The sequence below is a fragment of the Podarcis liolepis genome, assembly GCF_965112155.1.
Source record: "Podarcis liolepis genome assembly, chromosome: 3".
Lineage (NCBI taxonomy): Eukaryota > Metazoa > Chordata > Lepidosauria > Squamata > Lacertidae > Podarcis > Podarcis liolepis.
Genome location: NC_139557.1, coordinates 77,440,840 through 77,461,993, shown reverse-complemented (window position 1 = coordinate 77,461,993; position 21,154 = coordinate 77,440,840). Strand labels below are relative to the sequence as shown.

At 40.3% G+C, this 21,154-nt stretch overlaps 1 protein-coding gene across 4 annotated transcripts in view; it reads right to left on the bottom strand.

Moving 5' to 3' along the window:
• Positions 1–21,154, bottom strand: part of MAP3K21 (mitogen-activated protein kinase kinase kinase 21) — a 37,948-nt gene that overhangs the window by 8,448 nt on the left and 8,346 nt on the right. For 2 of the 4 annotated variants that reach the window (XR_014524486.1, XM_083496808.1), the window contains exons 2-7: positions 9,228–9,408; positions 8,052–8,200; positions 6,434–6,609; positions 4,971–5,211; positions 4,073–4,195; positions 483–599 (exon numbers count right to left, since the gene is read on the bottom strand). Coding sequence is in view for 2 of the 4 variants with exons in the window: in XM_083496808.1 (XP_083352934.1) it covers positions 483–599; positions 4,073–4,195; positions 4,971–5,211; positions 6,434–6,609; positions 8,052–8,200; positions 9,228–9,408 (987 nt within the window). In the remaining 2 variants the exon portion in view is untranslated. The remainder of the gene's footprint in view (positions 1–482; positions 600–4,072; positions 4,196–4,970; positions 5,212–6,433; positions 6,610–8,051; positions 8,201–9,227; positions 9,409–21,154) is intronic. The other 2 variants (XR_014524487.1, XM_083496809.1) reach the window with 1 other exon arrangement.

The following is a 21,154-nucleotide window of genomic DNA, read 5'->3' as shown; positions in this document are numbered from 1 at the left end:
CAAGAGCAATTCCAAGCAGTATGGCTTTATGGCAGTGCATATCCGAAAATACCCGATGCTTTAGCATTCACATTATGCTACTGTAAAAAAGATTACCCCCGCCCTCCAATTAAAGGACAGCTAAGATAAAATCAAATTCAAGCAGGCAAAGAGTTATTTCATCTATGAAGGTAGGAGGTAAGAAAAGAAACTAAGCCAATCAACAGAAAATATCCAATTTCTTTTCATGCTTTTGATTTTTCTTTATACATCTTGGCAAGCTATAGTTACTGAGCACTTGTATCAGATATACATATAGAGTAATGCCTTTTGTGATATAACTTAATAGGGCGAAGTCATAATATACAGTTAATGCATTTGCATTCATTTGAAACACAATCTCTGGAATGGATATCCAAGTAAGTGCTCAGGCTATCAGTGCATACAAATTTAGCTTAGAAATTAATTTAACCAACACCTTTTATGATTTAATGTGGTCTTGCCTTTTTTCTTAACCCCACTGGGAAGTTCATATTCGCTTGTGATATCTACATCTTGATGGTACACATATATACTGTTTCTTTGCCCGTTAGCAGTATTTGGGTCAGTTTTGGAAATCACTGAAGAAACAATTAAGAGAATAGAGATGAAAATACCAAGTTGCGCTTCAGCTTGGTATTAAGCAAATACCATATTCTTAACCAGGCATCCCAAAGTACAGAGGCCTTCCATTCATCCTAGGAATAGCTTCTTCAGCTCATGGAGATGAGAGGTAAGTGTTCACAGCTGATTACTTTGTGATCCATTTTTAAGCAGTCAAATCCTATGGTTGACAGCACCATCACCATCAACAACAAATCTTTAGGACTGGATATAACAGCTGCTGAAATAGTGCAATATGTATTGTGTTGTGGCAGCTTTCCAGGTCAGACATGACACCATGCTATAGTCATCATGTTTCATCTAATCCAGTGTAACAACCTGGCCACAATGTTGCAGATACAGCAAAGAGGATTGGGCAGCCACACTGACAAGAGCTATTTTGTACATTGCCCAGATAACTAACAATAGGGAAAATAATAATTATTTACTAAGTGAAGTCTTGCTGTGCCACACAATACTATTATACAACACAGAAACAGGAATGGATGTGAATGAAGCATGTTTAGATGGAATGTAGTTAGTAGCTTGGCCATACAGTGGTACCTCGCAAGACGAATGCCTCGCAAGACAAAAAACTCGCTAGACGAAAGGGTTTTTTGTTTTTTGAGCTGCTTCGCAAGACGGAAACGTCTTGCAAGTTTGTTTCCTTTTTCTTAACACCGTTAATACAGTTGCGACTTGACTTCGAGGAGCCTTTTTTGAGGTTTTTAAAGACTTTGGTGATTTTTGAAGCTTTTCCAAAACTTTCCCGACACCGTGCTTCGCAAGAAGAAAAAAACCGCAAGACGACAAAACTCGCGGAACGAATTAATTTCGTCTTGCGAGGCACCACTGTATAGGGTTGAGAGAATTATAACCCCCCCCAATCCCTATATACTCATTATACCTTCCCTAATTTTTCCTAAACATATTGGACTGGACTCTGAGTGGAAGAAACCTTGCAGAATGATACTTCTGCACCCCTTTCTATACACAGTTGGTCCTCTGCCTGACCAAAAGTCATTCTGAGGGTCAGAGATCTTCTGGAATTTCAAGAAGTTGCAGTGCAAAGGAAGGACAAGGCAAATCCTCTTCTGCAAGCTTTCTCTTACTTGTCATTCCAAGATCCAGCCCATTGGATGATGTACAATAGATTTAGGTGGCATATATGTATGAGGAAAACAAAATTGGTAAAGTTACACTGGAACTTTTTGTGGGTTTTTAATGCTCTCTGTTCAGATTACAATCACAGGAATCCAATTACTGGGATACAAAGATCCATTTCTACAGGAGGTGACTGCATTAGAAAAATAAAAAAAAAAATCTCCTGCATACATATCCCAAGACTCCTTGGAACAACCTCTATGCAGGATTTGGCCCCTTCAAGGGCTTGCACACCACAGACTCCATACCTGTACAGCCAGTATATGTTTTTTTCTTCTCAGTTCCGTAGATCCCAGGCAATTCTAATATTTTAACTCTAACATTTTATGTTCTTGAGAAGGATTATGGTGGTGGTGGGAAGCTTGAAGACTTACAAACTCGTTTACAAAATCTGCCCAATTCAAGGAGTCTCTCAAAAATATTCAAGACTGGGTTCACAGTCTAAGGAATATTTAACATATAGTTCCAATGTATAATTGTCTAAAGAAACCAAATTGAGAGATATAACCTCTCCTTCTTCAGAAAACTTCCAAGTTGGTAACGACCTTTATAAAAATCAAATCAATAAAGCCTGATTACAAGCATTACCAAGAGTTAAAAATACCGTATTTTTCGCTCTATAAGACGCACCAGACCACAAGACGCACCTAGTTTTTGGAGGAGGAAAACAAGAAAAAAAATATTCTGAATCTCAGAAGCCAGAACAGCAAGAGGGATCGCTGCGCAGTGAAAGCAGCAATCCCTCTTGCTGTTCTGGCTTCTGGGATAGCTGCGCAGCCTGCATTCACTCCATAAGACGCACACACATTTCCCCTTACTTTTTAGGAGGGAAAAAGTGAGTCTTATAGAGCAAAAAATACAGTAAATCCTGCATGAGGAAGGTTTTATAGCCTTTTTGATTATTTTCATTAAAAACCTGATGTGACAGGCCTTTGAATTTCATTTCCAGACAAAGGTGACTAGACCTCTGTTTCTAAACTGTATTGAAGGGGCTCCCATTCCTTCCATTATGCCACTGCAGTGCAGCCCAAAATTAGGTGAAGGGAGAAAATGTACCACAGAATAAGAAAACAGTTTCAGCTTCAGCCAAATAAGTACACAAGTTAAATGTCTGTAAGAACTCCCCTTCAGCTTTATCTATCAAGTCTGAAAGAACAGAAGATAATGGGAACAAAGGATTAAGAAAATGCTGTTCAAAGAGAAGAAAATAATCTTTTGTTTACAAGACATCCAGGTTGAACGGCAGACAGACAATAGCCCCTTTCATTTCTGGGAAACAGGAGTGATAATTTATTACCCTCAAACAGAAGACACTGAATAATTAACCAGTGTTAGGCTGTGTGAAAGGGGAAAACACTTGGAACTAAGCTGAATGTAAAAGTCCCTTCATGCGTGCACAGAGGCAGGCAGGCAGACACAACATACAGTAACTCTACTGAAAATCTCAAGATGCATTCCAGCAAACTGCCCACCTATATTCATGTTTCATTTCTCATATATATATATATATATATATATATATATATATGAATGAGAATAACATTATTTAAAATTCTACAAGTCCAGTCTTGGGCACAATTCATACACCAAGCAAAAACCAGAAGCTATTTGTGATTAATTGCACAGCCCAAATTGACAAACCATGGTTTGTAAGATGGTAGGAAACCAGAATCAGAAGTTGATGGCTAGTTTGCAATCCAAGGTGCTGCAGTCTTCAGGTTTTCTGAACTGACCAGCCATAATTTGTGGGCATCACACTACCTCCAAATGCCAAAGCACCTTGAGACAGGAATGCTGTGCAGGTGGGAAAGGGAAGCAAAAAAGCAGCTCTAAACCAGTTTGGATCAGAAGCTCAAATCATGGTTTGCGGCTGTAAACTATAGTTACCAGAAACCATGGTTTGGTGGAATGCCTAAATTAAGCCCCCAACACAGTTAAAGTTTAAGTCACTGCCTCATTACCATTGTTAATGCTAACCACAGTGTAAAATAACTCTGAAATTAATAACAAAATCTTTTTTTAATTTGAGAATTTTCTGTCCATTGTTTTAAACTACCATATCTTCACCTTCACCTCGTACTGGCTAACAATAACAGTATACTCCTATACATGTTTGATTGGAAGTAAGTCCCACTGAATTCAATAGGGCTTACTGCCGGCTAAGTGGGTATAGGATTTCAGACTTAGGCTGTATTAAAATGTACAGCAAGATCAGGAGCGTTCAAGTCATTCCAGATTAAGAAAATCAAGATCGGGGGAAGGGGGACAATACCTGAATTAGACTTACATTGTATAGCTCGAAGACGGGGAATTATTAGGGGGCTACTTGGTGGACTAGAGCTGTTACTGTTTAAACTTCTTCGCTTATCCAGGTTCGGGGAGGCTTGCACTGTTATCTTGTGTTGAAAATCTATTATAAACAGGAGAAGAATGTATTTGTATAATAAAATAAAAACCCAAATTCAAACTAACATGCTACTTCTTTACATATAACAATAGTTACAGGCATATATTTTTTTTAAAAAAGCACAAAATTCATTATTTGTTGCACCTGCAATTTTGCCTACCTCTAAAGAACTTGGTGGATGTTTTTACAGCATAATCACAACCTAGCTTCAACACAGCAGTGGTGCACTGCTTTTCATGTTGGCTCATATTTAATTGTCACTAAGTGCCATAGAGACAACTCTGAAGGTAACATGCAACACAATCCTAGTAAGACCCTTTGAATCCAGTGGTTCTTACTCCCTGGTAAACAGGTACAGGAAGAACAGCGGCCACAGCTACTGAGCAGAGGAAGGAAACCATGTTTGCTGCTCTTTCACAAACCCTTGACACACCAGTAATAAATACTTTGGCGTGAACAAAGATATAATATGTTCTCAACAGGGGAATTCCCTACCAGAATTCTACTTCAAAGCAACATTCCCCAGTATATTTGGTTTCCCAATTCAGGAAGTTTGATTGGCTGATAGAACAAAATTCTAATTCAAACACAAGGGAGGTCTGTGCTAACGCCTCAATATCTTCAAAATGTTGCTCATTTGTCACACTGAAATGCATAATATGATATCAGTATTGTATCTAACCTTTCAATAGCACTCTCTGAAACTTTCAGCCCAGTATTTGAAATCTGCAAATGCAGTAGCCATCCTAAATAAATGCATAGATGAGGAAAATCGAACCTGAAGGCAGACTGATTCTGTGACCATCTTTAAGCTTTAATCTGCTTTTTTTGAACTTTCCCTTTCTCTTCTTCACATTGGGCTTGTCTTGGTTTAACTGGAATATCAAAATATTGAGTTCTCGTTCCAGTACGTCGATCTCCCGTTCTGCTAACTGCTGCTCACGCCGCTTCAACAACTCTTCTTGTGACTTCTGATGGAGAGCAGCTCTTGTTAACTCTTCTTCTCGTGACCTCAGCTCCTAACGATAGTTACAGAAATACTAGTTAGGAAACAAGTCTTCTGCCATGTGATGAAAAAAAAATTCCATAAGTATTTCTAGATAGCATACCTGACAACTTTCAAACAAGAGGGAGATAGGGTGAAATCTCCCTCTTTCCACACCAAGGCTATTTTTAAAAGAGGTAGTCAACAAGACTCTAGCCGAACTTTGTTGGATTAAGGACAAATGGGAATTTGGGACATTGTTTCCCTCATCAATTTGGTTTGTTTTTTTGTTAACCTCCACAATGTGTTCTGAATTGTGACTCTAAATTATTATTTTAGCAAGTAGACTGCAGAAGAGGAAAAGAAAAATGGGCCTCGGCCCAGGATACCTAAAGGAGCGTCTCCACCTCCATCATTCAGTCCTGAGGGCCTTCTGGCGGTTCCCTCAATGTGAGAACTGAGCTTACAGGGAACCAGCCAGAGGGCCTTCTTGGTAATGACTCCCTCCCTGTGGAACATCCTCCCTTCAGATGTCAAGGAAATAAACAACTATTTGACTTTTAGAAGACATCTGAAGGCAGCCCTGTATAAAGTGGTTTTTAATGGTTGATGTTTTACAATTTTTTATATATGCTGTAAGCTGTCCAGAGTGGCTGGGGAAACCTTGTCACTCTGGGTGGGGTATAAACAATAAAATTATTATTATTATTATTATTATTATTATTATTATTATTATTAAATACAATGCCAGATAACTAAGATCTAGTGGGCATGCCAGTGCCCCAAGGGCTCCCCTACTTTTTCTGCATAAAAACTTTTAATGTAGACTATGAAAGTCAACTTGGATGGTAGCTTAGGAAGTTTCCCATTAATATTTGTAACAAAAGAATAGTTAGCCCAGTGTAGTGTGTGTGTATACATATAGGAAAAGGCAAGATTTCAAGTTATACAGAAGCTTCTATTCTTCACAATTAGTTGTTCACCCAACGAAGGCTTTGTTTTTTATATATGATTAGTCATCCAACTTTTAAACAATTACATATACATTTGTATATACTAAGCCCACGACTTGTGTGTGTTCAGCTTTACGCACATGGCAAAAAAATAAAAATAAAAAGTGGGGTGACTTTGGCAATCCCACCTGCCATTAAGCCCAATGTGTTCTGACTATACACCACCGCGCAAGGATAAAAGAGCAATTTAAAAGAGTTAAAGAGTACCAAGAATTAAGAGGGGGAACGATCCAATTCACTCACTTTTTCCTTGGTCCTCAGTTCATCAAATATCTGTTGAATTTCCAGTTTCCAGTCATCTTGCATGGAATGGAAAGATTCCTGAGGCATCTCAGTCAAAACAGCCCCCTCAATGGCAGTAAGCTGCTCAAGAATCAAGGTAAAGGGCGGTCGGATATGGGGATCCTGAGCCCAGCACACTAAAATTCATCAATTGCGTCAGTTAGAAGAACAGGGAACAAAATCTGACGACGACGACAACAACAACAACAACAACAACAACAACAACAACAACAACAACAACAACAACAACAGCAATATATTTATACCCCGCCCATCTGGCTGGGTTTCCCCAGCCACTCTGGGGGGCTTCCAACAGAATATTAAGATGAATATTAAGATACAGTAGTCTATTAAACATTAAAAGCTTCCCTAAACAGGGCTGCCTTCAGATGTCTTCTAAAAGTCTGGTAGCTGTTTTTCTCTTTGCCATTTGGTGGGAGGGCATTCCACAGGGCAGATGCCACTACCAAGAAGGCCCTCTGCCTGGTTCCCTGTAGTTTGGCAGCTTTTAAAAATTCATTTTTAATTTTTTTTAGCATTTCTTTTGGAACATTTATACACTGTTCCTAAACAAAACTCAAAACAATTAATAGAGCATTTTCTTGGTAGAGTAGGGTTTGCTTGAGATTGCATTAAATGAGGCAATTTCCTCAGACTGTCCAGAGCTATGTATAAAAGGTAGCACGTGACTTGGATGCATGCACAGATTATTTTAGGCATGACCTGTTAAATAACTTACGGTCCTTTCACTTTCAAAAAGTGAGACCACAAATATATTCATCATGTGCATTTTTGCCTGGGTCTCACACAATCTTCTTTCTGCAACGGTGACCCGAAGGCACAGACCCATGTCCTATAGATTAATCCAGGCTCAAAATATGGAAGGATGGCACACAAGAGCTTTTAAAAATAAGGATTCCTTCACTTCCCCCATATGAATTATTCAATTTGTAGATCCGCAAACATCCTGCATCAATAAAATCATGCCACACCAACAAAATAAACTGCTTCCGATGTAACTTTTCATTAACTTTGAGCATTAACTGCACTGACTTGCAGACTCTAAGCAAGTAGCTCAGTTGGTTGGAGCTCAGTGCTGAGAACACCAAGGCTGCAGGTTTGATCTCCGTACGGGACAGCTGCATATTCCTGCATCGCAGGGGTTTGGACTACTAGATGATTCTCACTGCTCCTTCCAACTCTACAGTTCTAAGATTCTAAGCCACACTGTCTCAACCTGAGCTACGTCACAGGCTGTGGTGAGGCCACACTGCTATTCTGAGCTTCTTTGGAGGAAGGGCAGAATATAACTTAATGAATAAATGAGCAAGAAAGCACTTTCAAAGATGAATGCAGCTTTTAAAATGAAATTACGTTCCACTGCTGAACGCGTTAAAAAAACGTTTTTAGTACTGGACTAAAATGAAATGGGAAGCTGGTGTTTTCTATACCTTAACGTAAGTGATGATATTTCTAAATGAAGTGCTAAAACTAAAAAAAAATGTACACATATTATGGACAACATGCGAGTTATCTCATAGCAACTCCCCCCCCCCTTTTTAATAAGCAGCACAAGTACCTTTCATTAGTTTAGCAAATGGTTCGGGACATGTGGATGGAATGGGCAAAGTAAGCTTATTGACAGCAACACCGTAAGCCACAGCAAGACCATCAATGCCTCGGTATGGAACTTCTCCCGTAAGGAGTTCCCACAGCAATACGCCATAACTATAAATAAATGTTCATTTGACAGTTAAATACATGGCTTAATGAAGGGCAAAACAAAAACTAAAAAGGTCATCAGCCCACCTAGAAAGAAGGAAAGCATCCAAACACACTGCAACAAAGGCTATGCCATTGCCATGCTCTACATCTTTCAGCACATGGTTGCAGCTAAATGAAATGTCTTACAGCCATAGGCAAATGAAAATCCAGCTACATAAATAAGTATTCTGCATATCTGAAAGTGGTTTTATCATATTTGTTTCCATAAAGCCTTCACCTTGCAGCCCACAAAAAAGGAAGAATGAACTGAATAATTCCTTTAAGTGTTTAAGATGGATGCTTGATCTCATTGCTGCTGTTGTTTTACTGTTGCTCTGGTGGTTGTGGGTTTTCACCTGCCTTGTTTTAATTATACTGTAAATGAAACCTGGATAGCTCAGTTGGTTAAGAGGGTGGAGCTGGTAACATCAAGGTTGCAGGTTCGATCCAAGCTGCATATTCCTGCACTGCAGCAGGTTGGAGTAGATAATCCTCAGAGTCCCTTCCAACTCTACAATTCTATGATTCTACGAAACTGTTTTACGCATGAAGGGATGAGTGGGGTGGTGGTGGTTCTGCCTGGCAAGCAAAAGTACTTTACCAGACAGAACAATTGCCTTAGTGCAAAGTTGAATTCCTCTCCTTGTATATCTGACCTCATCTTTCAGGTGTTAAAAAATGCACATAGGCGTATAGAGGGATATTCCTCCTGCTCTCTAGAATGCAATATAGTGAGAACCAATATAGTGAGAAGTATAGTGAGAACCATTAAGGGAAGCCTAGAATCAGCAGAGTCCCAGAGTTACTGACTGGGTGAGGTTTAGGAGCCAGGACCTTGTAAGTTGTGTACACCTTGGTGGTGCTCCTCACTTGCAGCATGTACCAGGCACCACCCCAGAAACAACCACACAACTTTAGGTTGCTTCAAATTTCATCCAGCTGTACAAAAGTTATTTAAAAAAAATAAAGAGAATATTGAAAACATAATTACCTCCAGATATCACTTCCTTTAGAAAACAGGGATGATTTGATAACTTCAGGTGCCATCCATGCATAGGTTCCCGCAGCACTCATTTTAGTTGTTCTATGCCACTCTCTAGCCAAGCCAAAGTCTGTAATCTTCAGTGTTTTGTTATGAATATCATCATTCTCTATCTTCTCAAGCAACAGAACTGAAAAAGGGGGGGGGTGTATAGATCATCATTAATATGAACCTGACCCATCTGGAAATTCAAGCATAATCCGTCTGCAGCCAATATGGAGCCAAGTGTTTCCCTTTTTAGAAATTAATGTTAAAATTTTTATTTAATAAATAAAACTAGGACAGCGTGGATTTAGCCCATAGTAAGAGGTTCAGAGTGCAATTCATCAAGGATTAAAGCTGTGCCTGTCCCACCCCCCCAAAAAAACTGATGGTTTGAGTAGATGCATATGCTTTGAATGATGATTTACTAACATAAGGTGTGGAATGTTGAAGGAGTAAACACCTACAATTAAGAGAGTTCAGGTGTCACACTAAACCATAGTTTAGCATAATGTGAAGAAGCTGCCTGGAACCTTAGACTTGTGTGCTTCCCTTCTCCTGAGTAACTAGTTTCAATGGCTAATTAACAGTAACTACAGTTTGTCAGTTCAGATGATATGACAAGCTGAGGTTAATGGAAGCCAGAAGCAAAAGCTGGCAAACTCATCCCAGGATTGGGAAGGAGACAGATGGTTACATGAGTCAGAAGCTCACTATATCCTACTAAACTGCAGTTTAGTGTGGTATTGAAATGCACTAAATAGTGCAGATTCAATTTCCAATTTTGGAGCTAATTCTCCTCACAGTTTTAACCTAGTGATTGATGAATTGCAGCAGAAGATTTATGTCAGAATCCTCATGCATACAAAACTAGTGAATCACAGAGGCAGCTAAACTAGAACTACGACGCTGAAATTTCTCATATCCAGTTCACACTATCGTTGCCAACAGCAGGAACTATGTTTAAGCACTTGAGACAGACATGGTTCAAAGTCCAGTTTACAGATAATGAATCGCGATTAAGTTCTTTTCCTGGCCATATAAATTGCAAAGCACCATTAACAGGTAACCAGTTAAAGCTATCTAGGGCTGTGGAATGCGTTCAAGCAAAAGGCGAGGTGACCTCTAACCCTTGCAACTGTGGAGAATGTTTAATATTTTACTATTCATGTATGCATTTATTTAAAAGAAGAAGACTCTGTCACTGATCCATAACAGTGTGCCTTGAGGCACAAGTGAAGTACTGAATAAAATTATATTGAAACTCAGTGCCCATGACAGAAATAATTAGAAGCAGGAAAATGTGGTGAACGTAGTGATATGAACTTGCTGCCCTTTGTACTTTAATGAAAGGCCTATTGTTTTGCATTCTACACAGGCAAAGCAAAATTCCACAAATTCCATGTCAGTCAATCTGACCGAAACCAAACACAAACTGACTTGGAAAGGTAATAACTGGCATATGGCCAGGTTTCATTTTAATGGGAAAGAGGGGGCAGCAGGGAAGAACTATTTCCCATAAGCAGGATGAAGAATTGCAGTCACTACATATACTTTGTATAATTTCCCCCCTCCCTCCCGTTTGTCAAATTGGGTGGCAGAGCACTTGACATAAACAAACTAAATAGGCGCCAGTGCCTCGTGACTGAACAAATTCTTGTGGTCTGTTGCTTAGCAACCTGTGCTAGGCCATCCCTTTTGGACTTCTACAGATATTTGCCCCTCATTAGCTTCATATCAAAACAAGTGACCTTTGCAACCTTGGGCTTATTCTGTGCACTCAACCATACGTGACTGAAGTTCACAAATAGCAGATGCAGAATCTGGAAGTTACTTTAACACACATGCTATATGATTCAGGTGAGGGACTCTGCATGCAAAATGCTCCACCAAAACGAAAACAATTTGTAGAACTTGATCACTAAAATCACAATGTCAATATTTGCCATTCCGACTTCAGATTGAGCCCAATCCTAAAAGCTACACTTTGCAAACATTTACTTTGACGCTAAGAGAACTCAGGAGGAAAGTGTGCTTTCAGAACTAGCACTATGTCCATAACATTAACATATTTTAGAACGCACCTCCATAGCATCAAGCCCAATTACGGTACTAACGTGGATTTTGTGTATGCGTGCCACTTACTGGTATTTACCAATTCCTATTTAAAATTTGGGTGCACAGAGCCATTTAAAAACCTGCTCCTTTGGATTAATAGCCATAACGTTTTAAAACAAGACCAATTCAATATACACACAATAAGTTATAAGACTATCTGTAACAAACCAAGGATGATTGTAGTAGAGGAGCTACATGTAAGTCGCTCTTTTCCATTTAAATCTCTCCCATTCCTTGGTGGAGTGTACTACCACTTCATTGGTCCTGTGAGTGCAAACATCACTTCCCTTAGGGAAGAAACCACAGCAGAGGCTATAAAACTACATGAATTTGGGGAAGAAACAAGATACCACTCAGCAAGCACATCAATCCATCAATATGCTACAGCCAATAAACTAAAAATAAAAAGTATACAGCACACAAGAATCTCAGAGCAAAACAGATTGTTTTTCTGTGTCACTTTATAGGCATATAAAACTACTATGATATCGAGTGAGTCCTTGTTAAGAGAGCCTGTCCAGTCTCAGGTGGTGAATTCTTCTCACTGATAGAAATTTAGTCACTGCAAGTGATACCTTTGGGTTTGTAACTTCCATTGGATATTTAACATAAAACTGAACTGATCTGCCGGGCAGATCTGCCTGGTCAACAAAGGGCCAATCAACCATATGTTGCAAAACTCCAGTATAGGAATTACATGTTCTATAAATTCTACCTCTTGATTATTACAGGGGCTTACCCTTAAGGAAAGAGGAGCAGCAGCATATATGCCTCAAAACACTTGGGATGAAAGAACATGAAATCTGGCTGTAAGAAAATCTCTACAATGCATAACAACAACACAGCCAAGCACATAGTAAAAGTGTGATCACCTGAAGTTTGAGAGTACAGATAGTTTTGTGATGAGTCGCAGGGAGGACATAATGAACCCAAAGCCCTTTGCAATCTGGCTGTAATGTTGGGTTGAAAGTGTGACAATAAACTGGGGGGAAAGGCGTTCAGATTTCTCCTAGAGAGCCACCCATTATTGGCAAGTCAGCGAAGTGTTTCATGGTAATTATGCAACAGCACAATTACTGATTGGCAAAAGAAAGCTAATGCTGTAAATGCAGTATGCAAGTACAAAATGCAAGGTTACATACTACCCCAGGCTTCCCCAGCCTCAGCCCTCCAGATGTTTTTGGCCTACAACTCCCATGATCCCTAGCTAGCAGGACCAGTGGTCAGGGATGCTGGGAATTGTAGTCTCAAAACATCTGGAGGGCCAAGGTTGAGGAAGCCTGTGCTACCCTGTAGCAACATATGCCTTGATTATCTGCACTAAATTGGCTCATGGTGGTCCGTTTATTGTGCGGGGAGCAAGGAACAAGATGATACTATTGGTAAATTTAGGGCATTGCTTTATCAAATCACAAATCTCTGCCCTCCCATATTCCCTTCAGCTTGGCAGACAAGTTACAATGGGCCATGCAAATCCATAGAAGTGTCAGATTGCACTATGCTTTGCAGGATAACCCACCATCAAATTTGATAGTTTCTTGTGGGATATTAACATGGCCATACCTGTATCTATCAAGCCTACTGGATCTCGATGCAGCTTTAACCAACAAATCATAATCAGCAATGGAGGTACAGCTGTTGAACTTGGTGGATGATCACAGGATTTTATGGGTCACACTGTTCCTGGACTATCTCACACATTCTCTCTGTCTCTCTCTGCCTTGCTTGTGTTCATTTCAGTCTGCTAACTGCCAACACTCACAGATTAAAGAACACCCCATCTCAATATCCATTTATTATTGCTTGGGTGTTTGTTTGTTTTTTATGCAATTCTCCCTCCATCCCCCTTCCTCCTCCAAATCTCCCCCTTGCCCATAACATACAATGAGAAAACTGGTGGTGGAATGTACTGGGATGGGGAAGGGGGAGAGAGGCATTGGTGAGTGTGGACATTCATCATATCACAAAGATGTATTCCAGCCCATGTCTCTTTTTGTAGATTTTATTATGGCAGACAAACAAGACAAGCTATTGCTTAATAAATCATCATCATCTTATTTTTTTCTAGCCCGCCCATCTGGCTGGGTTTCCCCAGCCACTCTGGGCGGCTTACAGCACATACAAAAACACAGTAAAATGTTAAACATTTAAAACTTCTTGACACAGGGCTGCCTTCAGATGTCTTCTAAAAGTTGTGTAGTTCTTTATTTCCTTGACATCTGATGGGAGGGTTTTCCACTGGTGTTCCTATCATTTTAAGAAGCCATTTGCTCAAGGTTCATGACATTTTATATCTTATCTAGAAGAACTGCCCATGATTAAACTTTGTGCTCTATAGGAAAGGCGTGGATCCAGACCAAGTTAGTGATGCTTAGAACCCACTGAAATCTACATGGAAACCTCAAGTCGCATTAAGTTCCTCAAAACCAAATGGAGTTTTAATTTGCTCTGAATCCAACCCCCAAATTCTGTGTTTTCAGTCACTTTAGATGAAATACGTCATTGCTATTCTTGCCTTTGTAGATAATAATTGTTGAAAATATGAGTTAAAGAACAGCATTATGCAGCTAGGAGCATTAACATTCTGACAATAACTTTACACAAAATACAGGTTTCAAAATTGTTTCATTTCTTGAGTAACAACCTACAGGACACAAGACATTGCTGCTGCTGCTGCTGCAGTGCTTTGGAGGAAGCAGGGAGAAAGCTGGCTGGCTTATCAGGCTTGAGTTAAAAGCACACCTGCAAAAGTAAACATTTCATTAGCACTGAAAAGAACAAAGCAGAGTTGTTCTGCCAACACTGGCATGTCTGGGTCTGAAGCTGCAGCATTAGGTAGAGAAAGAGCCCCTTGGCAATAAACTTTGCAGTGAGTAACTGATTTGGAGTTTTCATTTTAGAATTCTAAGCTAGTTTCTCAATGGACATCTGAGTCATTTATGAAACAGGGGGAGGAAAAGCTCCTTTCTAAAATGAAGTACATATTTTATTTCAAAGATCAGCAAGTGAAGTCGTGCCCCTGTGAAAAACTTGAGCCTCACAATGGTGGGAGAAACTTTCTCAACTTGCAGAATAATTTCACACTACCAAAGATGCAGTCCTTTTGTACTTGCACATCCATCAAATTCCTGCAATGAACTGAAAATCTTGTGTCCTCCCCGTCCCTCCTGGCTGATACATGCATATTTTGGCCTCCTCTGCCAAGCTCATCTGCATTTACTTAAGTCTCCCATGCCCTTCAGCCCACTCTTTCTGCCTGACTTCTTCAAGCTACAGTGAACCTCGGGTTAAGTACTTAATTCGTTCCGGAGGTCTGTTAACCTGAAACTGTTCTTAACCTGAAGCACCACTTTAGCTAATGGGGCTTCCTGCTGCTGCCACGCCGCCGGAGCACGATTTATGTTCTCATCCTGAAGCAAAGTTCTTAACCTGAGATACTATTTCTGGGTTAGCAGAGTCTGTAACCTGAAACGTATGTAACCTGAAGTGTACGTAACCCGAGGTACCACTGTATTAAAGGTTTCAAGGCTTTTCTCTATTGAGCCACCTTCCAGACCATCCCATCAAATGGGCATCTTTGGCAGAAATATATGAGATGGTACAGTATGAATTAAAATTCAGATATAGCACAATCCTGCCACTCATCAGGAAGTAGCTGGATAGGTTATAGCAGGAGTAAGCAATGTGGTCCCTCCACATATTGTTGGAATACAATTCTCATTATCTGACCATTAACCATGGTCAGGGAGACTGATAGGAGTTGGAGTTCAACAACATCTGGAAAGCACCACACTGGCTGCCCCTGGGTTACAAGTTTTTAATATTAGTTTTTTAAAAATGCACGGGGCCTTTGATATAGCTCCAAATATAGTCCCCACACTTTTACTGACCAAACCATGTATAACCAGCAGAGGTCTGGCATCTTGTGTTAGAACTTTGTTACCTTACAAGCGACTCGTGAATTCAAGATTAGTAACAGAAGAACTTTAATTTTCTACAGAAAGATTAAGTGGACAGATGATAAACAAAGAAGTTATTGGTTAAGCCATATTAAAATAATTAGCTCATTGGCAGTGAAGGGCTTTTAGATGGTACCACCTTCACATGGATTGTTGCCATGGGGACTGGCTCTTTTCAGTGCTTATTTGTGGGCAAGTAACATCTTAACCAGGTCCTCAAAACTTTTGCCTTTCAGGGCAAAAGTTGATTTTTCAAGAGGTGTAGCCATATTAGTCTTTTGCAGCAAAAACTACTGCGAGCCTTGTGGAACCTTGAAAGAGTAACAAATCTATTATGACATAAGCTTTTGTGGACTAGATCTTGTCTACAAAAGCTTATGCCATAACAAATTTGTTAGTCTTTAAAGTGTCACAAGACTCTTTGTTACTTTGTTTATGCACATAAAACAAATACGCATATGCAAATACAGAATGGTGCTGCAATGATAATATGGGGCCACAGAGGCAGTGGCCGGGAGGGTAGAAAAGATTCAACTTGCCAAAACCTATCTTGCTGTTGAGTGTGTCTCTTGGAGCAGGATGCAAGGCCCTATGAATTATTTCTAGCATGTAGAATTCTTCGTTTGCAGGAGGTGCATAGAGCTGATGTTACAGTTCTGTTTCATGTTATTAGTATCTTAATAAGTTCGTCAGCTTTTGAATGACTGTATTACTGTAAAATTAAAATAATCTTACTGTTTGAAACATGCATGGAAAGAACTGTTGCACTCAGCTTCGAGAGTAAGAAAATACACCCTTTAAACAAAATGCAATACCTTTTTTTGGCCCTTTTGTGGAGACGTTATCTATAACACATGATTTAAGGAAATGAGCATGTATACAAATCTGTATGTGTGGGGTTTTCATTTTTAAAAATTTGTTTCTAATTTTGGCTTTTATTACAGTTTCTATGTATATTTAATATTCACTCTAAATTATTTACAATAAAATTGTATACAGTTTGTATACAGCTTAGTACACAAATTCTGTTAAAGAAATAAAAACAAACATATTTGTACAGACGTGTATAGTTTTCTACAGAATGCTGTGATGGACCTAGAACCAATTGCATTAAAAACCACAAACATATGAATGGAGGTCAATTCTATCATCAGTGAATGCTAAAATGGAATTCCCATGCTCTGGCAATATGCCTCTGATGTCCAGACGTTGGGACAAAAAAAGAAATAGTAATCTCCATCATATTTTGAGTTTCCTGAGACACCTGGCTGGCAGCTGCTGAAGATAAAATGATAGACCAGGTAATCCTTTAATCTGATCCAGGACAACACTTCTAATGTGCTTATACATGTGCAGAACAGCTATGGAAAGTTTATAAACTAAACCAAATAGAAGTGCTGGTTATTCAGCAAGGAAAGCAAAAATAATCCATTTCAAGAATCTGTAGGTCAGGGAGCAAGACAAATATTGTTTAGACTAGAACAAAGGTATTCTATGATGGAAACCTTTACAGTGGTACCTCGGCTTAAGAACAGTCCGGTTTAAGAACGATTTGGTTTACAAACTCCGCAAAACCGTAAATAGTGTCTTGGTATGAGAACTTTACCTCGGTCTAAGAACAGAATCCGAAAGGTGGAAAGGCACTGGCGGTGGGAAGCCTCATTACGGAAAGTGTGCCTTGGTTTAAGAATGGTTTTGGTTTAAGAACAAACTTCTATGGTTTCTGATCTAGTTTGTCAGAAATAATGTCACCCCAAAAAATCAAAACAAAGAAATGCTTGACTCTGCTTGTCATTAACGCATAGAGGTTCTGCCAGATCTAGCAGAAAGGGATGTGATTAACCTTTCACATCAATACAATTCCCAAGGGATTGCTTCCTTATTATTTTCTCATGCATCCTCTATTGCATCACCGACCATCCCCACGCAGAGCAAAAGAAGCACTAGTATAATGCCTAGCAATCAATAAGCCTTTGGGTGCATAAGGCAAGATGTGGGTGGAGAGAAATTATTACATTTGTCATAATTTCTAATCAAACCTCAAGGGAAAGGCTATCTAATCGCAGCATGTGCGCTTGGCTTTAAGATGAGACAATAATGGAATGCTCAGTTTCAGGAGTCATAAAGGAAGCTGACTAAAAGGAAGTTCAGGGTAGCCTGGGCATTTCCTGTGCTTTGCTGGCTCAAACTGAAGCAGCTTGTTTCTATAAATGACCTGCACCTTACCTTCATTACTCCAGGCAGAACAACTCTGCTGCAGAACCTCATGACTCAACATATGCAGCCACCTCTAACCCTTACACAGTTTTATGATTCCCCTCCCAAGAAAATCCCACCATATAGTACAATATTATTTAATGCAAAACAGCTAATAATTAAAGTAGTAGCAGGAATGGCTAATGGGTTTGCTCTGCTGAGCAGCTGCAGGTGGGCCAAGTATGCATGGCAAGTCTCTGGCAACCTCCTAAATATGCCACTAGCCTTCTTATTTAGTTGCTTTCTTTTCCTGCCATAGTCACTATATATTTCTTCTCATCTATGCTGCACAACACTGTGCTGCATCATGGCGTCACTCGCTCATTCCCTTACACACTTTGCCTCTCTGAAAGGCCACCAGCCTGCTTGTTAGGCTGGGGAGAGAACTTGGCAGCTATTCCTTATGCATCCCCATTCCTTCTGGACACCAAGTGGAAACACTCCGGACACGGACTCTGGGTTCCTATCTTTTTGGTACCTTCAATGCTGACTGTATTTTAATCTAATGAACTCGTCTCTGTTGTTGTCCAGCTTCTTTTATGACATTATGTTACTTTGTCTTAAATTATGTAGGCCAGCCGATCATAGCTGTTATTGTGGAAGCTGGAATATAAATTCCTTAAAATATATAAAAGAATTAAAATGAGTTTTTTGAAATTAAGGCTTAGTGGTACAGAATCATAGAATCATAGAATTGGAAGAGACCACAAGGGCCATCGAGTCCAACCCCCTGCCAAGCAGGAAACACCATCAGAGCACTCCTGACATATGGTTGTCAAGCCTCTGCTTAAAGACCTCCAAAGTCGGAGACTCCACCACACTCCTTGGCAGCAAATTCCACTGTCGAACAGCTCTTACTGTCAGGAAGTTCTTCCTAATGTTTAGGTGGAATCTTCTTTCTTGTAGTTTGGATCCATTGCTCTGTGTCCGCTTCTCTGGAGCAGCAGAAAACAACCTTTCTCCCTCCTCTATGTGACATCCTTTTATATATTTGAACATGGCTATCATATCACCCCTTAACCTCCTCTTCTCCAGGCTAAACATGCCCAGCTCCCTTAGCTGTTCCTCATAAGGCATCATTTCCAGGCCTTTGACCATTTTGGTTGCCCTCCTCTGGACACGTTCCAGTTTGTCTGTGTCCTTCTTGAATTGTGGTGCCCAGAACTGGACACAGTACTCCAGGTGAGGTCTGACCAGAGCAGAATACAGTGGCACCATTACTTCCCTTGATCTAGATGCTATACTCCTATTGATGCAGCCAAGAATTGCATTGGCTTTTTTAGCTGCCGCGTCACACTGTTGGCTCATGTCAAGTTTGTGGTCAACCAAGACTCCTAGATCCTTTTCACATGTACTGCTCTCAAGCCAGGTGTTACCCATCTTGTATTTGTGCCTCTCATTTTTTTTGCCCAAGTGCAATACTTTACATTTCTCCCTGTTAAAATTCATCTTGTTTGTTTTGGCCCAGTTCTCTAATCTGTCAAGGTCGTTTTGAAGTGTGATCCTGTCCTCTGGGGTGTTAGCCACCCCTCCCAGTTTGGTGTCATCTGCAAATTTGATCAGGATGCCCTTGAGTCCATCATCCAAGTCGTTGATAAAGATGTTGAATAAGACTGGGCCCAAGACAGAACCCTGTGGCACCCCACTAGTCACTCTTCTCCAGGATGAAGAGGAACCATTGATGAGCACCCTTTGGGTTCGGTCAGTCAGCCAGTTACAAATCCACTGAGTGGTAGCATAGTCAAGACTGCATTTTACCAGCTTCTTTACAAGAATATCATGGGGCACCTTGTCAAATGCCTTGCTGAAATCAAGGTAGGCTACATCCACTGCGTTCCCTTCATCTACCAGGCTTGTAATTCTGTCAAAAAACGAGATCAGGTTAGTCTGACATGACTTATTTTTCAGAAATCCATGCTGACTATTGGTGATCACAGCATTCCTTTCTAGGTGCTCACAGACTGTTTGCTTAATGATCTGCTCCAGAATCTTCCCTGGTATTGATGTCAGACTGACTGGGCGGTAATTATTTGGGTCCTCTCTTTCCCCCTTTTTGAAAATAGGGACAACATTTGCCCTCCTCCAGTCTGCCGGGACTTCGCCTGTTCTCCAGGAATTCTCAAAGATGACTGCCAGTGGTTCTGAGATCTGGCCCTGGAGACTTGAATACATCTAAACTAGCCAAGTATTCTTGTCCTATCTCCTTAGTTATTCTGGGCTGTGTTTCCTTTGCTGAATCATTTGCTCCAAATTCTTCAGGCCGGGCATTGTTTTCTTTATCGGAGAAGACTGAGGCAAAGAAGGCATTGAGGAGTTCAGCCCTTTCTGTGTTCCCTGTTTGCATTTCACCATCTTCTCCTCTGAGTTACCCCACTGTTTCTTTGTTCTTCCTTTTGCTACGAACATACCCATAAAAGCCTTTTTTGTTGCTTTTAACCCTTCTAGCAAGCCTGAGTTCATTCTGTGCTTTAGCTTTTCTGACTTTGTGTCTACACGTGCAGGCTATTTGTTTGAATTCCTCTTTGGTGGTTTCCCCCCTTTTCCATTTTTTGTACACATCCTTTTTTAATCTTAACTCAGTTAAAAGTTCTTTAGATAGCCACCCTGGCTTCTTTAGGCACCTTCCATGTTTCCGTCTCATTGGTATTGCCTGAAGTTGTGTTTTTACTATCTCCCTCTTAACAAACTCCCAGCCATCATGAACTCCCTTTCCTTTTAGTATTACTGTCCATGGGATCTCACCCAGCACTTCCCTAAGTTTTATGAAGTCGGCTTTCTTAAAGTCAAGAAATTGAGTCCTAGTATGCTTAGCTGCTCCTTTCCGCTGTATAGTAAACTTCAGAAGAGCATGATCACTCGTGCCTAATGATCCTTCCACTTCTACCCCACTAACCAGATCATCAACATTGGTTAGGACCAGATCTAAAATGGCTGTTCCTCTTGTTGCTTCTCCCACTTTCTGGACAATGAAGTTGTCTGCAAGGCCAGTGAGGAATCTGTTTGACCTTATGCTCTTGGCTGAGTTTGACATCCAACAAATATCCGGGTAATTGAAGTCCCCCATTACTACTATCTCCCTTCCTTTTGCATGCTTGGCTATCTGTTCCAGGAAGGCATCATCTATGTCCTCCGTTTGGCTTGGAGATCTATAGTAAACTCCCACAATGAGGTCACTGTTATTCTTCTCTCCCTTAATTTTGACCCAAATGCTCTCACTTTTGGCTTTGAGGTTCTAAATCTTGGATCTCTTCACAGGTATACAAATCCCTGACATATAACGCCACTCCTCCTCCTTTCTTGTCTGGTCTGTTTCTCTGAAATAGATTGTATCCCTCCATTATTACATTCCAATCGTGGGACTTATCCCACCAGGTTTCAGTGATGCCTATTATGTCATATTTAGTTTGCTGTACCAAGAGCTCAAGCTCATCTTGTTTATTTCCCATGCTTTGCGCATTAGTGTACAGACATTGAAGTCCATTAATCATTCCCCCGTGTCTCTTATTTAAGGATTTTTTCCTCCCACCACTAGGTCTGCGTGCTGTTTGCTCCATTTGGGCT